This window comes from Bicyclus anynana, chromosome 13, assembly GCF_947172395.1.
Source record: "Bicyclus anynana chromosome 13, ilBicAnyn1.1, whole genome shotgun sequence".
NCBI classification, from domain to species: domain Eukaryota; kingdom Metazoa; phylum Arthropoda; class Insecta; order Lepidoptera; family Nymphalidae; genus Bicyclus; species Bicyclus anynana.
In genome coordinates this window covers 14,067,202-14,086,351 of record NC_069095.1, presented here as the reverse complement: position 1 = coordinate 14,086,351, position 19,150 = coordinate 14,067,202, and the positions used below count along the sequence as shown (strand labels likewise).

The following is a 19,150-nucleotide window of genomic DNA, read 5'->3' as shown; positions in this document are numbered from 1 at the left end:
ATAGCTAAGTCTGAGTATATTTACCTATATATATATGTGAAAAAATGTTGGCTACCCTACCTCCAAGTCTAAATCAAATGGGTAGGTACATTCAAACTGTACCTATAGCTTGTACATAATATGTTTTCTGTGTCTATAGCAATAGTTCCAGGACCAGAATACTACTTACCTATACCACAGTATATATACTGTGCCTATACCGTTTGAAGTACTTGTACATAATATGTTTTCTGTGTCTATAGCAATAGTTCCAGGACCAGAATACTACTTACCTATACCACAGTATATATACTGTGCCTATACCGTTTGAAGTACTTGTACATAATATGTTTTCTGTGGTTAAGGCTTTGAATGAAAGTATTTCGAAGCCCAACTTGCAATTCATTTAGGTAGGTTACACCTGAATCGGACTAATACCTACCACTAGGTATTAGGAAATAAAATAAATTAGGAACCGGCCTACGAGCATCAATAATAATGTAACTAAGGCAGGTGCACAAATTACGTCTTCGCTTAGACTAATTACTAAATATGCATTGCGCAAGCTGTTTAAGTATCTAGCTGTATTGATGACTCCAATGTAAAAAAACTAAACGCACAAACACAATGCACGATTGCACATGCAGTCCGCCGTCATCATCATCGCAGCCGACCGACATGAGACATCTCGCGCGGCGCAGAGAGGAGGTTGTTGTCGGATGTCGGGGGCTCGGACTCGGGGACAGCCGTCCGTCGGCTCCGATGTTTTGTATATTTATTTTCTCGTCGTGCATTCTTTGTCTGGATCAGTTTGTGTTCGCGTCATTAGAACATCGCGCAGCTCCGGGGCGTGGGGCGCGGGGCGCGGGGCGAGGAACGGCTCGTTAGCGCGCCGACCGCCGACCGCCGACCGCCGACCGCCGAAGCTTTCCGCGATGGTTCTACGTTCTACGCTACGTTCACATTACATACAGCTTTAGTATTCATCATCCACCTACTTAAGAGTGTGCAATATGTAATTTGGTGGTTACAAATGGTTCTGGATCTCAGATTCTGAAAAAGTTAGGAGCCTGATATTTGGGTAAATGATATTTCAAAGTGTTAGTTAGCTTCGTTATGACTATACAAAATACTGTAAAACTTTTCTCGATAGTTTATTTTTTTGAAAAATACATGTTTTGCTCACATTTTGCTTTCAATCTCAGGAAAAGCAAACTTATTTTCTTAAATTTTTGTTTTGTATAGAAAATTAGGTAGGTATACAACGTGTCCCAAAATTCAACGATAAGCGGGCGCCAAAAGATTGACCTGCTCATGAGCACTTAAGGAAAAATAATAAAAAAAATATACCTAATTTTTTTTTTTAGTTACAAAATAAATTTTAAAATTCTTTGAAAATTTACACCTTGTATGATATTTTGAACTACCGCAGCTACAATTTCTTAAATATGCTTAAGATTTTTTTTGTATCGGAACCTAAGTAGTACTACTATTCACCACAACTCTTAAAAACACCACAATGCCCGCAGTTTTTACACAAAAAAATATCAAAATATTTTTTTTCCCTCAAATTTTTAAAGATTTTTACTTTCAGTCTACTTTGACTCATGGTCTTGCAAAAAAAAGTATGAACACCGCTATGGCAAGTTATTTTCAAAGTTGACGCAACTAATCAAGATTTCAAAATAGTATAATACCCTAAGATAACTAGTCGCAAAAAAAAAATATGCGTACCATTTGTAAACAAGAACTAAATTTCTAAAATGTTTTTGCTCCTAGAAATCACTTTTACTTTATGCACAAAATGATGTGAGTCATACGTTGCAATTTCCTAGAATTTTAATGGAACGAACGATAACATTTAAAAATAAGAGAGAGAGAGAGAGAGAAAGATAGCGATAAGTATACGTTAGAGAGGGATAGACAGATGTTCTTTGTTGAATGACAATGATGCAGGTAAAGAAAATCCTGTTCCCAGCAAGTCAGTACGCTCTGCTCCTTTGTTTACTGCGCAACTTTCCGTATTCAATTGACGTGGCTCTCGTACTAACGACTTTTGGCTTTGCATTTTGGACTGGACTTAAGTGATCTGCAAACTGAACTGACCTGGCATTATTTTGGACTGTGCCTGTGTTTTGTGAATTGGACTTTTGGTGTATTTTGGACTGTTTAGCGTTATCATGCCGCAACCATACACGCCGATGGAATACGCTAACATGCATCTCATTTATGGAGAATGTCGGTGCAATGCTAACGCTGCTAGCAGATTGTATCGAGAAAGGTACCCAAACGCTCAAAGATATCCAGATTATCGGGTATTTATGAATGTGCATCAAGCGTTTTCGGAGGGTCGTTTGCCGTCAGCTAGAAGAAACGCTGGAAGACCTAGATCGGAATGCGATGAAGAAGTTCTCAATGAAATAAACATTGATTTAACTACCTCAGTGCGTGCCATAGAAGCAGCTACGGGAATCCCAAAAAGTTCAGCACATCGAATACTAAAACGTCATCGGCTACACCCATATCATTACAGACGTGTACAAACGTTACTATCACGGGACTATCCACTGCGGATCGCATTTTGCCGAGTGATGCTTCAAAAGCATCGGGAAGATCCTCAGTTCTTGGATAAAGTACTATGGTCGGATGAAACAACCTGCAAGAAAGATGGCTATTTAAATCTTCACAACCTACACAGCTGGAGCAATGAGAATCCGCACCTGATGAGAGAAGACAAATCCCAATATCAATTTAAGGTCAACTTATGGACGGGCATTTTAAATGGAAAAGTGATTGGGCCTTTTGAATTACAAGGAAACTTAGATGGGGACAGTTATTTGAACTTTTTACAAAATGATTTGCAAGAATTACTAGAAGACGTCCCCCTAAGCGACCTTCAAAATATGTGGTATCAAAATGATGGTTGCCCAGCTCACTACGCTCGTCCTGTGAGACAATACCTAGACCACGAGTATCCGGGGCGTTGGATCGGGCGACTTGGTCCTATCCTATGGCCACCCCGATCACCCGACCTAAACCCCCTGGATTTCTTTTATTGGGGTTGTCTCAAAGACAGGATCTACGCAAAACCGATTACGACATTGGACGAGCTTCGGCAAAAAATCACTCAGGCTGCGGCACATATCAATGCTAGAAGATATGCGCGAAAAATAAAACGGTCGTTTTTAAGGCGATGTCGTGCCTGTATTAATGCCGGTGGAAAACAATTCGAACATTTACTTTAATGTTGTGTAATTAAAATAACAAACACATTTTTGGAACATAGTAAAATTTATTACTAACAACAAGAACAATTAAGAAATTTGGTTCTTGTTTACAAATGGTACGCATATTTTTTTTTGTGACTAGTTATCCTAGGGTATTATACTATTTTGAAATCTTGATTAGTTGCGTCAACTTTGAAAATAACTTGCCATAGCGGTGTTCATACTTTTTTTTGCAAGACCATGAGTCAAAGTAGACTGAAAGTAAAAATCTTTAAAAATTTGAGGGAAAAAAAATATTTTGATATTTTTTTGTGTAAAAACTGCGGGCATTGTGGTGTTTTTAAGAGTTGTGGTGAATAGTAGTACTACTTAGGTTCCGATACAAAAAAAATCTTAAGCATATTTAAGAAATTGTAGCTGCGGTAGTTCAAAATATCATACAAGGTGTAAATTTTCAAAGAATTTTAAAATTTATTTTGTAACTAAAAAAAAAAATTAGGTATATTTTTTTTATTATTTTTCCTTAAGTGCTCATGAGCAGGTCAATCTTTTGGCGCCCGCTTATCGTTGAATTTTGGGACACGTTGTATATTGAACATTGAACATGGCCATTTTGTTTTTCGTTATGTTGTTTAATTTATTTGCAATTAGGTAAAAATGGTTTTGGCGCTCACGTTATAAAATTTGCGTCGCGCGTCAATCGCTCCGTGCTTTTCACTCACGTGAAAGTCATAATTCGGCGTCTCGTTTGCGCTTCGAATTTTATCCATATCGTACCGACGCGCTGCGCGCTCTTAATCTACGCTTTTATGTTTTTCAAAGTTGTCGTTGTCGCTTAAATTTAATTTTAAGATTTTGTATATGTATCTACATACATACTGTGCTGTAGGTAAGTAAGGTAATCCACACTAATCTAATATAATACTATAAATGTGAAAGTGTGCATGTCTGTTTGTTTGTCCGTCTTTAAACGGCAAAACGGAGCGACGAATTGACGTGATTTTTTTTTCAAGTGGAGATAGTGGAAAGGATGGACAGAGACATAGGCTATATTACTTTTCGTGTCTTTCTAACCTCCCACTTCCCTAAAATTGGGGGTGGAAGTTAGTATGGAGCATTACAGGTAGGGTAAGGGTATGGTAGTGGTAGGGTAGGGGTAGGGCAGGGTAGGGTAGGGATAGGGAGAAAGTGCACATACCTCAAAGCGAAGCTTGACCGGGTTCGCTAGTAAATAATATAGGAAAACCATTTGTTTTTAATTACACTGTCGAACGAAAAACTAAACTATGTTTGTTCAAAACAAAATATATCTTGTCTTGTCACTTGTCCAGTTTTTTATACTTAGTGTACTTTTAAGTTATGGCTTAGTATGCAATCTTGCTGACGGTAAGCGTCAAGCAACGATGCGGTCTATATAATGTGTAAAGTAGCGCTTAGCTGCAATCTTGCAAAAATATGTTTGTCATCTTTTGTAACCACATGTTTTGAGCAAATAAACGATGATTGATTGAATACTGTTCGTTTTTCTAAAATACTGTTTAATATTCTTCATAGATCTGAATATACTTTATTTCTTGTAAATAAAGTTGGCAACCCTAGTTACAGGTGATAGGGAATACAACGGACCGGGATCGAACCTAGTCTCTCGGTGTTGGTCCGGCCCCTTAATTAAGCGTAGCTGTAGCTGTTGAGGCTTATTATGTACATATGTATTCTGTGTACCTCTGGTATGGGTGCCGACGCGTCACTCGGCGCTTCCGCCGGACGGTGAGCCGGAGCCGGCTGCGGGACGCCATCGACAGCCATGTCGTACGACCGCCGCGAGCCGCGAGCCGAACTGGTTCAACCACTAAGTAATTATTCAAACATTGACTTCACTTCAATACCGATACTCACAGAATCAGCGTAAATGTGTGAGTCGTCGGTCGCCGCTCGCCCTTTACCTACGAATTTATTACGTTGTAAGACCATTCTTACTCTGGCTATAGGAAATCTAATAGAATCAATTTTCTAAGTGCGACAATAATACGAAATCGAAATTGAAAACTGCGCAAGTACCTATTATGTTTTAGGTATAGCACCTAAAACATAATAGTACCTGTTAAGTCCATCTATGTCTATACTTATAATGAATCTGTAGAGAGGTCTATTCTGAACATGAAATATAATTCCAAAATAACTATCAAGGGGTGATTAGTGGTCGATACAGCAGGACTAGCACGGGCAAGGGAGAAATTTATCCACGGGGAGAGGATAAAACGTTTATCCCCCACACTCGTTTTATCCACTCACCGCGCATGGGCACGTCGATGGATATAATATTCCCGGTGGATAAACGGAGGGAAAGACTTGTCAACCCATTTGTATATATCTTATAAATTGGCATTAGGTATATTAATAGTCCGAAATAAACGTAAATTTGATAATATTTGGTTTTTTTGTGCATATTATTTATCTGTTTTCTGTTGGCATTGTTTTGTTTGGTGATTGTTTTTTGCGGTGGTTTGTAGTAGGTATCTATAGTATCTATCATACTAGCGGACCCGGTCAAGCTTCGTTTTGACATAAGTGCACTTGTTCTCTATCCCTACTCTACCCTTCTTTACCTCTAACCCTGCCCTACCCCTACCCTACCCCTACCCTACCCCTACCCTACCCCTGCCCTACCCCTACCCTACCCCTACCCTACCCTACCCCTGCCCTACCCTACCCCTACCCTACCCCACCCCTACCCCCCCTACCCCAACCCTACCCCACCCCTACCCCGCCCCTAACCCCCCCTCCCCCACCCCGCTACCCCACCCCTACACCACCCCTACCCCACCCCCACCTATAGACCACATAGTCAGTGGATATAATGGGTGGATAAAAATTTTATCCCTTGTATTACTGAGACGGGCAGCGTGACGTCAGGAATGTGTATTCAGCAATGAAAATCTTCGTATAGTTCCAACAAAGTGTATTATCACCAACAAAGATCGCGCTCGACTGACCACCAGACGACAAAATAATTACCGACTATGACTCAAACAGTTTTACAATTCAAAATGGTTTCTGTATCTTACAACTACTTTTTAATTAAACAGTTTTACGGCTTAGTCTAACATTATGAAATTAATATCATTATAATATTTAAATTAATTATAAAATGTAAATAGTTTACTTTAATCTGAGTTTAAATAATAAAGCTAAAGATAGAATCTTTAGGTTTAGTCAAATCAGTATCTTATAAACGAAAAACTGTAATCATGACATTGAAGAATTATTATCAGCAAATAACAGGCAATGTTTATAATAACATATAGATAGTTTAGTATATTTATAGTTTGTTAGATGGAACTCGTAGGCCCTCGTAACACTTGCCCATGCTAGCCCGGCTGATGCCAAAAATGCAATCAGTAAAATTTTTGTCTGTCTGTCTGTATGTTCGATATAGAAACAAAATCTACTCGACGGATTTTAACGAAACTTGGTACAATTCTTCACACTCCTGGGCAGGTTACAATATACTTTTCATCACGCTACGATCAATAGGAGCAGAGCAGTAAAGGGAAATGTTGGGAAAACGGGAGAAATTCCTACATTTTTACAGCGTTCCTACTGTAAAGGCTGGATTAAAGAGGTCTAAGGGCGGACGAAGTCACGGGCGTCCGCTAGTAGGTAATATATTTAGAGAACCCATGTTTACCACCATGCAGAGAACAGTACCATGTAGATGATCTCCTTTGGACACCTACAGACAGAGTTCAATTTACGTTTGCAAGATTAATCCTGGCAGAAAAGATAATGGGCAAGAGAGCACCATGGCGTCAAAGGGGAAATGGTTGAACGACATTAGGGAGTGGACCCGACCGACCACACTCGACTAGCCACAACTGAAACGCACTGTGGAGGACAGGAAAGCTTATTGCATACTGAGCGCAAAACTCCGTTATGGAGATGGCACCACGTGGACGATGATTGAATTGTCCCCAACATAGACTGTTTAGGTAGCTAAAGCTATGACTTTTTTATTTTGTTAAAAATCTACAAACGTAACACCTACCCAGTAGGCAGGAACCTAGCTCGTATGGTGGAGGCTATCTCCGCAAAGCACACGCTCGCCTCTCAAGCAATGCCGCCCTCGCTGCCACATTAATTAGAACAACTGTCTGCAGCTCGGGGACGGGTCCATTGTGCCTAACGACTCCTAACGAGAACGAGTTTAGAGCGCCGCCCATTACACAGTAGCTATTGCCAAACCGTCTCTTCCATTGATCGTATTAAGAGGACGCGGCGACCAGGCGATCGCCGGCCGCGGGACCACGCGGCACGCGCCTGCCGCATATTACAGCTAGTCTCTACGAGAGGAGAAGGCGCGCTTATATTACGCGTGTCACATACATCATCATGTCATACATCCCAACACACCTAGTGATGTATACCTACGACCGAAAGAATTGAATTTCAACCGGATCCGGATCTGAAATCCAGATATCGGGCTGCATTGCATTATTTACCTATCGTAGGTAATCAAGAACAGATCGGCAGGCAGGCAGGCAGCCTTCATCTCCGCTCCGCATTAATATTTTTAATTGATAAAACTTAACCAGTTTAGATGTTAGTAGTGGGCCCCATTTTTTGCAACAGGGCCCTTGGTTACCTACCTAGAGATCTAAACGGCAGCTTGGAACGCCAGACTGTGTGCAACATCTCAAATGGACCTTCTGCTATTACAAGTCAGTTCTCGGTCTTCCTCGACCACCCGCCCCCCTCGGTAAAATCGATGAAATTAAGCTACCTAAGAAGAACAGTTAACATTCTCCAGAGTGACATTATCTAATACCTGAGGGTTCTTCAGTAGCAGAACTCATGTGTACGGTCTTATCCTTAATAAGTTTGAGCCCAATCTTTGCGGCTTCTACTTCTTCGTGAGTCATAGGTACTCATACTTATTCGATAATGCTCGACTCCTTTAGAAACACCCTCTATAACTTTGACTTTCTCCCACGTTTTCACGAGCTCTGTATGGGTAGGTACGGAGGAGCCTCTTAAGTATTTTGATGTCAGTTAGCTACATATATATTGTTATAAAGTGTAATTGGGCTGGCAATAATAATTGGTAGCCCTATTTATCTTAAATCGATCTACAACCATAGTGTACTTCAATGTTAAAGTCATCTATTGTTACTTTTCATATATTGTCTGTCTGTGTCTGTGACATCTCGCTCTCTTGCCACGGCTCCCGGTGATGGAACACGCTATTGTAAATCTCTGTTTGTTCTAATTAAACTGATCAATATTCCACTGTGCCTCTTATATATCTTATACCTACTACATCAACACTTCAATTTTGTAAATAATAATTTTGTTCTATAAGCTTTAGTCCATGGGTTACAGGGAGTGTCCGGTGCTGACCGCAGCGACAGGCGCCCTACGGCGCACAATTACACGAGCGGTTGCTCCTTTGACATCGCCGCCGGTCATTGACTGCCGCGACACCGATACCTACGGACTGTGTGCTACTCTACATACCGACCTACTAGTCCCACTACGGGCTACGGCAACTGCTACCGACGACTGCAGTCGACGGCAGTCAACGGTAGTCGAGGCAGGCGCGCACGCACGCACTGCCGAGGCAGGTACCTTAACCTAACTAGCACATACTTTTTGTAGGTAGGTAATGAAAAAAATCAAGCTTATTACTTAAGTAATGTCACAGAAAATATAAATGTCCTTAAACCTAGGTACCTATGTACATAAACTTATGAATAGTGCACTCATCGGCGCTATCAGTTGTCCGTGGCCGAAGTGAGAGGTCAAACGTGTGCCTATCAATTGACTGTGATGAGCGGTGAGCGGTGAGCGGTGAGCGGTGACTAGTGAGCTCGGTATGCCGATTGCCGTGCGATGTGTAGCCCCTTGTGAGATGCGAGAGCCGATAGCTGAGTCAATCGGTTCCTTGTGTGAGCGGCGGTTGCCGCCAGCGCCGCCAGCGGACGGGACGGACTGCTCGCGGTTGCGTCACGCAGCACGCACCAACCAGTAGGTACGCACAAGTAGTCACCAGCCGTCAGTCGTACGCAAATGCGAGTTTAATCTGTCGCTCGTGAGGAGGCGAGATGTAACGTAAATACACTTTCTAATGGATTGTTACAGCACCCGACAACACTATCTACTCGTACGATTATGTACCGAGTGACGAGGGCTCCTTTGTAGGGTTCCGTACTGTCCGTAGCAGAAATTCCAGGAACAATACAAGTTCAAAGTTGTTAGGTGTCAACGGTAGCGTAGGGACGCAGCGGCTGGGCGACACCCGCTCGCGCCTGCCGCCGGGTGAAACCGCGGGGTTTAAATAACATTATACAAATACGTGACTAAGAGATCCTTATATGTACTGCATCCTTCGCTAGCGCTAGAAAACAGAGTGCCTAGTGAGAGTTTTCTATGTTTTCACACGATCGGATATACGTAAACGCGATTTTTTATGGAATTGAAACGGTTGTGCAGTAGTGCTACTAGATGGCACTGTTTCAATTCTTAAGAATTTCGCGTTTACTTTACGCTGGTTACGCGACCGTCATAATACATTGTAATCTTTGCACTATACTAACACTCACTCGGAAGGCGCGGCATCTACCTACCTTTCAAGCTATTTCGAAAAAAGGATCAAATCGACGCGTATTTTTTTTTTGTTCATACCTCGGTGTGTTTGTTGCTTCAACTCTCCGTCTGTCATTTAATAACAATAATTTTACATACCTATTTAAGTAAAAAAATTATTGCCATATCTTTTAAATGTGACCAATATTTCCATTCCCCTTGAACTAGTCGGGAAAGGAGTATTAAAAGTGGGCACGACAATGTGCCACAAATGTGTGTGTTGAGCATTGAGCATGGGCAAAGAATATATTTCTCCAAGGAGAGCATGGGTGTTTTACAGAGGCTGTGTGTTTATACATTACTGGCTGACTCGGTCAAGCTTTGCTTTGACTTGTATGTAAGTAGGTACACCTCTTCCCTATCGCTACACTACCCTTGGGGTTTAAGGGTTTGAAAATTCTGAAAACAGTTTCAATTTCAAAATCCCCATCATCAAAATGATCCGCTGTTTGAATTCATTTGTTACAAAAATGTGATTATAAAGAACCGCTCGACCAATTTTGTGCAAACTTCACATAAACCATCTAGTAAACAAAATTACAACGAAAAGTGCCGTTGATTTTTAATATACACTAGCTGACGCCACGCGGTTTCACCCACGTGGTTCCCGTTCCCGTAGGGATACGGGGATAAAATATAGCCTATAGCTATAGCTTTTCTCGATAAATGAACTGAAAGAATTCTTCAAATCGGGCCAAGTAATTACTGAGATGAGCGCGTTTAAGCTCTTTAGCTATAAATAAATAAATAAATAAATACACTTAAACAATACACATCACTATCTAGCCCCAAAGTAAGCATACAGAGCAGCTTGTGTTATGGGTGCTAAGATAGTTGATATTATAATATTAATATACAATTATATACTACATATAAATACTTATATAATGTATATGACACTGGATAACACCCATGCTCAGCACACAAATATTTTCCAGTTGTGGGAATCGAACCCACGGCCGTGGATGCAGAAAGCAGGGTCACTACTACTGCGCCACGCGGCCGTCGGTATAAAATATTAGTATTGATATACTCGTAGACAGAATAGCCTCGGGCCACGACACAGGCTTTGCTCACTAATCTAGGTATAATTATTGCGTGTATTAATTATCAAAATGTTTTGACTTAAAATACTTCTGTTTTTCCGTAAGCTTTGTCGGAGTATAAGATAAGAGTTTTCACATCAGAAGCGGTTGTCTGCAAAACACAATTATTGAATGAAAGTCTGTCAGGTCTAACAATTCCCACTAAAAATGTTACCAATTAACCTTAAGTGGCAGAGAACGACCTTGAGTGGAGTCACGCACTTGTGAACGATGTGAGTAGGGTTAAAGGATCCTTTGACTGTTAACAAACACTCCCCTTTTCCACTCAAGTCACTCGCCCCGCCTATTCCAAGTAATCCATAAAGAATTACACAACAAGAGATGTGGACGGCTCGAACGCCACAAGCACACTGAAGCCGTCCGTACCGCAAGTCGTTGCAACGCGGCGATAACAGCTTATATATTATGGTCACTAGTAGTCATAATGATTATTAACATTAATTATTTTTAAAATTTGACAATAATTACACAATAAATACTTAATATCGCTCCAATCCCACAAAGTCGCATTGTGGCAAGTGCGTCGGGTCCGAGCTCCTATATCTCCATTCTATGGGAGAGGTCAAGTCTGGGCCGTCTGTGACATGTCCAGGTGCCAGGTCAGTGACAGGTGACAAGCTCAGTGAAATGAAACGCAGACATTGGTCGTTACGTTTATTAGTGAAAACAACAACATCTAGTGAGTCACATACACTTACACTACATGGCACTACAGCGCGCGGCCGCACCGCCTATAGAATCCGACAGAGCGTCGGCCGGCAGAGCGTCGGCCGGCAGTCGCAACTCGCAAGTCGACAGTGGACAGCGAGTGCGGCGGGCGCGTCTACTGCTTACATCGACTGGGTGAGGGTGTTACAGGCGACGAGCCGTTGTACTGACGTTAACTTAATCTTGCTTCACTAAATTACTAAGTACTAATAAAAATGCACGAACACTGGGGCGGGCAGGTACGGTCAGTCTCGGGGGCCTGCTCGAGTGTCGAGCGCCCGACGTCGAGTGCTATAAATGCTAACATAACTAAATAAACACAAAACACACAATAATTCAACGCAACACTGTAAAGTGACGTCATTGGCAATAACTCAACTGTTCAACATTTGTACTGGGAGCGGCGCCGACGCGCGGTCGGACGTTTAGGACGGTATCCTCTCTGATAACAGATATATTACTGCTTCGTAGCCTCGAACACAGCGTTAAATAACTGACGACGTATAGAAATTACGTAGTTTTGTGTAAAAACAGTATCAGAAGTGGGATCGACCTCGTCCGTCCGTCCGTCCGCGCGTCGCTCGACCGCAGGTCGTTAGCAATTATCAATAAAATAACTAAATCAGTCTTAACTTAACACATGACGACCGGCGCAAGAGTCCTAATACACATTTTGGTTAACAACTTATGTCTAATTACTAGATTTACGTTATTTGATTTCCAAAAACACACAAATATATTAATATTAAATATAGTTACAGGTACGTACACAGAGTCCGAGAGTGGGGCACTTTCGGATTTTGTTATCATAATAGGTATCTATAGTAATAAATTGTAATTTGAGTCCACCGAACCTCTCACTCAATAAGTGTTTAGGATATTCGAGATAAATAAAGTTAATAGAATTGTATAATTTTTCAACATCGAAACGAATAGAATCAATACTTTGGTATAAATAAATAAAAATGGTCATCAACCTTCACCGCGCTCCTCACAAGTAAATGATCAGTTATCATGGCGTTGTAACTTCGTGGCAAAGGACGCGGCGCGCACACATGCATACATACACTACACTACACTACGCCACACACGCGTCAAGATCAAAAAGTTGCCAACTTTTTTTTTATGAAAAGACATGTCTAAAAATACAATTTAGTTAAAAGCAAACTTTTTTCTTCAAATCATCAGTACCTATGGTGTTGTATTTAAAAAATTCAAATATATTGAACAAAATTTGTAAACGTTGCCTCCCTGGTTTCACCACTGCACAATTACTGTCGGGCTGCCAGATATAAACAGGTGTATAAATATTATGCATATACACTTATGAGTTATTTAGTTTTAAATGTCAAAAGAAAGCTTAGTTAATTCTTAATTTAACTGTAATAATAAGTTGTTGAAAATTTTATCTAGTTCATGATTTTCTAGATTTTGTAAGTAAATTTGAAATGCGAGTGGTGAGAGTGGTCTCGCTGTGGTCCGTGAAGAACCTGCACCGGCAGCCCCTGCAGGGACCGCCCTTCTAACGATAATGTACGAGTAACCACACACAAAGCACGCAAGCTGATCTGGCAGTGGAAACTGTTTGCAAATTTAAATATACTATAAAACCTTACTAACTATTTGTCTTATATATTTTTATCAATTAAAAATTATTACGAGTATTTAAATGCATTTCGAAAAAGGCAGTGACAATAATAAAAATAATAATAATCATTAATCAGTTCGTTCGCAATTTGTAGATCATTTTCAGTCTTGTGGTGTCGGTAGATGCGCCGCACAGCTCGGCACGTCTCGGCATGCGGCTCGTGGCATTTGTCTTTTATTATTAAAGAAATCTCTTTACTTTCTTGTGACGATTTCAATAGAAATTGTAATTAGTGTCTATAGCGCGGCGCGCGGCGCGGGTGCGGCGCGGGTGCGGCGCGGGTGCGGCTGCGGCTCGCGCGGCACGCAACGTTACAGCAGAGTGTTGTTTATCAGTCCTGATTCAATACATAACACTTCATTCGGAAACGTCGCGCCTACAATTTTCTGTTTGTCATTGTGAAAGTACAAAGTCCCAGAGCTCAGAAGGAGAGTAATTTTCTGATATTTAGTACACGCAGGGATGTGCGGCGCCGCAGCCGCAGCCGCAGCCGCCGTCGTCACCCGCGAGCCGTTCTATACATCGCGCTATTACATTCATAATCTTAATATATTATTATAATATTTCATTATGCTTAAGTACATCTAGTTAAATAAATATCTGTTCCGATATAAAATAGTGCGTAACTGCAGTCGGGCGCTCGGCGTCTGCGGTCGGCGCCACACGCGTGTCGTTACGACTGGGTTGGTGTTGCCTGAAACATAAAACAAATCATAAGAGCTCCTGTGAATGCCGCAAGATTATAATTATTATCATTGTCGGTTCTCCACTGTACATAGATTATGTTATTTACTAGCGGACGCCTGCGACTTCGTCCGCGTGAAATTTAGTTTTTCACAAATCCCACGGGAAACATGGATTTTTCCAGGATGAAAAGTAGCCTATGTGTTAATTCACAGTAAAATCTATTTCTACTCCAAATTTCAGTTAAATCGGTTTAAAATTGACAAAGTTTCATACAAACTTTAATCCCCTATTTTATCCCCTTGGGGGTAGAATTGATCAAAATCCTTTCTTAGCCTTTGTCATAAAATCTAGCAGCATGCCAAATTTCAGCCCAATCCTTCCAGTGGTTTGGGCTGTGAGTTGACAGATCACTGTGTCAGTCAGTCACCTTTGAGTTTTATATATTTAGATTGTAAGTGGTACAGTTTGTAGTCATAGGGGGTAATCTCTGGATCTACAAAACCGATTTTAAATTTTTTTTCACCGATAGAAAGCTGCGTTATTTGTATTTCTTACTCCGTCTTCTTTCAGGAACAGGAACCAAATGGGTGAAACCGCGGGGCGGCTTTATAGGCGTTATTGCGTCTTTTAGAAATTTTATATTATCTCCGAAACTATAGGACTAATTAACATACTGTAAAAGGCAATTCATATCTCTATAATATCTTCTTGATTATTTGGTAATTTATTTTGATAAGGATTAAAGTTTAGTTGTGTAAATAATGACATAAATCTTAGTATACGATTTAAATAATTTATTAAAGTACAAAAGATATCTGTTAAAATATAGAAGATAGATATATGCTGTCGCGACATTTTTTGTAGAAAGTGATGTGTTCTGCAAAGTTGTAAAACATTATTGTATTCTTACATCAAGTTTTTGCAGCGCACGCCACATAAGCAAAACTTTTGTACACCTAGGGTTACATTATTGGACTTTCAGGAAGGATCCCTAATTGTTTTGAAAATATAATATAGCCTTCCTCGATAAATGGGCTATCTATCACTGTTTTTTTTTTCTAATCGGACCAGTAGTTCCTGAGATTAGCGCAATCAAACAAACAAACTATTCCGCTTTATAATATTATTATAGATTTATGGACGTGCAAATAGTGAGTGGGCGAGGCGAGGTACCTGCGGCGCCTAGGCCTTGTAGCGCGCGTCGGGCTGCGCGCGCAGGCACAGTGCCAGCGCCAGCAGCAGCGCGGCGCCGTGCGCGGCCAGCAGCGCGGCGCCGGCGGCCAGCGGCGCGCGCGCGGCGCCCGCCAGCGCCTCCAGGACGCGCGGCGCGCAGGCGGCCGCGTGCAGCCCCGCGCCGCCGCCCGACGCCGCGGGCACGCGCCGCGCCGCCGCGCACTCGGCCGCGTCCTCCGCCGCGCAACACGACGCGGGCACCCAGTAGTGCGCGGCGGGCGCGCGCACGCTCAGGTCCAGCTCGGCGGCGCCGCGCGCCCACGCCGCCTGGCGCCAGTCGCGCGCGCCGTCCGCGCCGCAGCAGCGCAGGCCGCGCTGGATGGCGTCGAGCGCGCGCGTGCGCGCCGGCAGCGCGCCGTACTCGTGCAGCAGCGAGTGCCGCAGCCGCTCGCGCAGCGCGGCGCGCAGCTGCGGCTGGTGCGCGGCGCCCCACCACGCCGCCGCCGCCTCCGCCACGGCGCTTAGCGCCAGCAGCGCGAAGGCGGCCGCCAGCAGCGACGCGGAGCCGCGCACGGCGCCCGCCAGCGCCGCCGCCGCGCCCAGCGCCAGCACGCAGGCCCACAGCCCCAGCGCGCACAGCCCCGCGCGCCCCGCGCCGCCCTCCGCGCCGCGCCCGTCCCACAGCGCCCACGACACGAACGCACACACGCCCACACCCACCAGCTGGGAACCGGTCAATGAACCTCAATCATTACGTTCATTTGGAAATTTTATATTTTCACAGCTTCAAGAAACTGTAGAACCGAGTAGGAACAGACAGCGGAAGCGACTTCATTTTGCATTATGTAATAATTATTATTATTTATTAATTCTTTTTTTTTCATTTTTAACAATGTCAATATAAATATAAAATACCAAACACTATTAAAAATTTATAAAAAAAAAAAAATCAACCCTCCTGCTGCAGGACATTTCAGTGCCCAAGCAACGGGCGGTCAGGGCTCCAGAGTGAGGAACCTCCTCACAATATGCTCCGTCTCAAGAATTACTACCTTTTGTATCCAACTCTAGATCCAACAGTTAAGCGAAAGCTTCTTAAGGTGTTGGTCGAAGCTTTTCGCTATAAGACCATTGACTGAAACGGTACATAATTTGTTAAAGACTGCGCTAGTCGGGTCCTACGATTTACGATACGCAACTGGCGTCGACTGTCGTTGTCGAGTCTCGAGTTGGTGGAACTTAAACGAAGCACTAATCAATATAAAGATTGAACTCACAAGGAAAATAACGTTGAACATGATCAGCAGACACTTCATCAGCGAGTAGCAGCGAGACATGCCCATGGTGTCCAGTCACACACAATATACACTAGTCTGCACCAGTCACCACTCACGCTACACAGCGCGACACCACACTTTATTTACACCCTTAAGCCACCCCTTTGCAATTTGAAATAGATATCAGAAATTGAAATCATAAAACGTTACATAGATCAATAATTAGAGGAATTCTATTTTTTTTAAAACTCATTTGTATTTTGTAAACAAGCATTCTCCCTGACTAAAATAAATAAAGTTTACTCTTTGCTCTTTGGTTCCTTTCCTGACCAAAGATTACAATGTAATATATCTGCTTTATGGTACTCCCGTTACTTAGACCATTAATAACAGGACTTGGCTCGCTAACCGTTACCCCTCTGGCAAAGATCAAAAATCTATGATCTAATGCGTTTATAAAAACTGTTGCTACAGAATCGATGTTTCATTGTTGTAATCGTTTTCTTCGTGTAAGGAGCTCCCTAAAAATGCCGGTTTGTGTAGTTAAATGGCATAAAAAACGGCCAAAAACTTGTAGTTTAGTAAAAGATGGAGTAACGTTTCAATTGAAAGTATTTAAACCTTAATTTTATGAAATTTTTAATAAAAACAATTTATAAAAAGAATCGATTCTTTTGACGAAACAGCCAAACATCGATCAGTATTCAGTAATCGAATATTCTATGTATTTAATCTGTGTTGTGTGTGATAAGTCTAAGTCTAAGTCTAAGCAATGTCACAGTAAATATATATATAAGCAGTAGTTTGACTTCATACTAGAGGTCGAAACGCGAGCTATACCTACGCACCTCGAACTCAGGGCTTGAGTGGGGTGCAGACAGTCACGACTGTGCCGCAGTGACGAACGCACGGTGCATTGGATTTTTTAATTATGACGACTTGGAAAAATAGCCTCGCAAATGGTGGGCTATTATATTTATTAAGTTTGTTTAACATTTTGTATTCTAAAAGCATAATTTAAAAAATATATATAAATAAAAAAATGCTTAAATAATAAAATTGTGTAAATAGGTAAATGACGAAAACGGTAATATAATATTATTAAATAATGATTCTATCTCTAATTTATTTATTACTTCTTTTTTTTTAAATTTTTAACAATATAAGTATAAAATACAAAACATTATTAAAAATTTATAAAAAAAAATTCACCCTCCCGCTGCGGGACATTTGAGTGTCCAAGCAACCGGTGGTCAGGGCTCCAGAGTGAGGAACCTCCTCACAACGCGCCGTCTCAAGAATCACTGCCTTTTGTATCCGACTCTTGATCCAACAGTTAAGCGAAAGCTTCTTAAGGTGTTGGTCGAAGCTTTTCGCTATAAGACCATTGACTGAAACAACTATCGGAACAATAACAGTTGACTCAACATTCCACATGGCGGTAATCTCGTGAGCAAGGTCCAAGTATTTTGATACTTTTTCCTTTTCGGCTTTAACCAGATTATCGTCATGTGGAACAGTAATATCAACAATTATTGCACGACGCACTGACCGATCGACTAGCACTATATCAGGTCTATTGGCTACAATATACCTGTCAGTGACAATCGTTCGGTCCCAGTAGAGCAATGCACTGCTATTTTCAAGAACTGACGCTGGGTCGTACCTATAGTAAGGCATCTCAAAATCGATAAGGCCATATTGAAGAGCAAGCTGTTGGTGGATTATCTTGGCTAATTGATTATGTCTGTGCAAGTATTCGCCGTTAGCAAGGTGAGAACACCCGGACACAATATGCCTGATAGACTCCCCAGGACGATGACACGCTCGACAGATGTCTAGAGTGCCATCTTTCATAATGTGTTTCCGGTAGTTTCTCGTCTTTATAACTTCGTCCATAATTGCACAGACAAAACCCTCGGTTTCCCCAAAGAGGTCACCGAATTGCAACCAAGATACAGATGTTATTTGATCTACATCCGGCTCAGTAAGGGCCTTGTAGAATCGTTCATGCAACTCCTTGCTCTTCCATATTGCCACACGATCTGAGTTACTGATTACTATAGGCTTGCGCCAGTTCTCTTTGCCTAGGGATAGCGGGGTAAGTCCCTTATCCACTGCAACGACATCCAAATCAAATCAAAATCAAATCAAAAATCATTTATTTCAAGTACGCTCAGTTTACAAGCACTTTTGACACGTCACTTGACTATTTGTAAAGATTCTACCACCGGTTTGGAAGGCAGGTTCTGCTGTGAAGATACCGGCAAGAAACTCAACAGTTGCTCTTTTGAAAAAGTCATACAGTATTATAATTTACAATTGATAACAATTACTGTTTACATTTCTTATAGTTTTACTTCCTGTGTGAAGGTGGAAGCTGATCCAACGGCCTCCAAGCATCTTTATCATTAAGGAACTCATCAATATTGTAGTACCCTCGACTAAGTAAATGTTTTTTAACACATTGCTTAAAGCTATGCATTGGCAGGTCCATCACAGTCTTGGGGATCTTATTATAGAAGAGTACACCCAAACCTACAAAAGATTTTTTTACTCTTTGGAAACGATATGCAGAAATAACTAACTTATGCCCGTGTCTAGTAAGACGTGGGTTTAAATTTCCTTTTCGTTTGTACAAATTAATATTTTGTCTTACATATACTATACTGTTATATATATATTGACAGGCTACTGTTAGTA

At 41.7% G+C, this 19,150-nt stretch overlaps 1 protein-coding gene across 1 annotated transcript; it reads right to left on the bottom strand.

Annotated features, from left to right (window-relative positions):
• Positions 1-11,595: 11,595 nt before the first annotated feature.
• On the bottom strand, positions 11,596-16,749 carry LOC112044512 (CD151 antigen-like). Its single transcript, XM_052884988.1, has 3 exons — positions 16,448-16,749; positions 15,171-15,893; positions 11,596-14,004 (listed from the first exon to the last, which is right to left on the bottom strand). The coding sequence occupies exons 1-2, from the start codon at positions 16,511-16,513 to the stop codon at positions 15,180-15,182; spliced, it is 780 nt and encodes a 259-aa protein (XP_052740948.1). The 5' UTR covers positions 16,514-16,749; the 3' UTR covers positions 11,596-14,004; positions 15,171-15,179.
• Between the last annotated feature and the right edge of the window lie 2,401 nt (positions 16,750-19,150).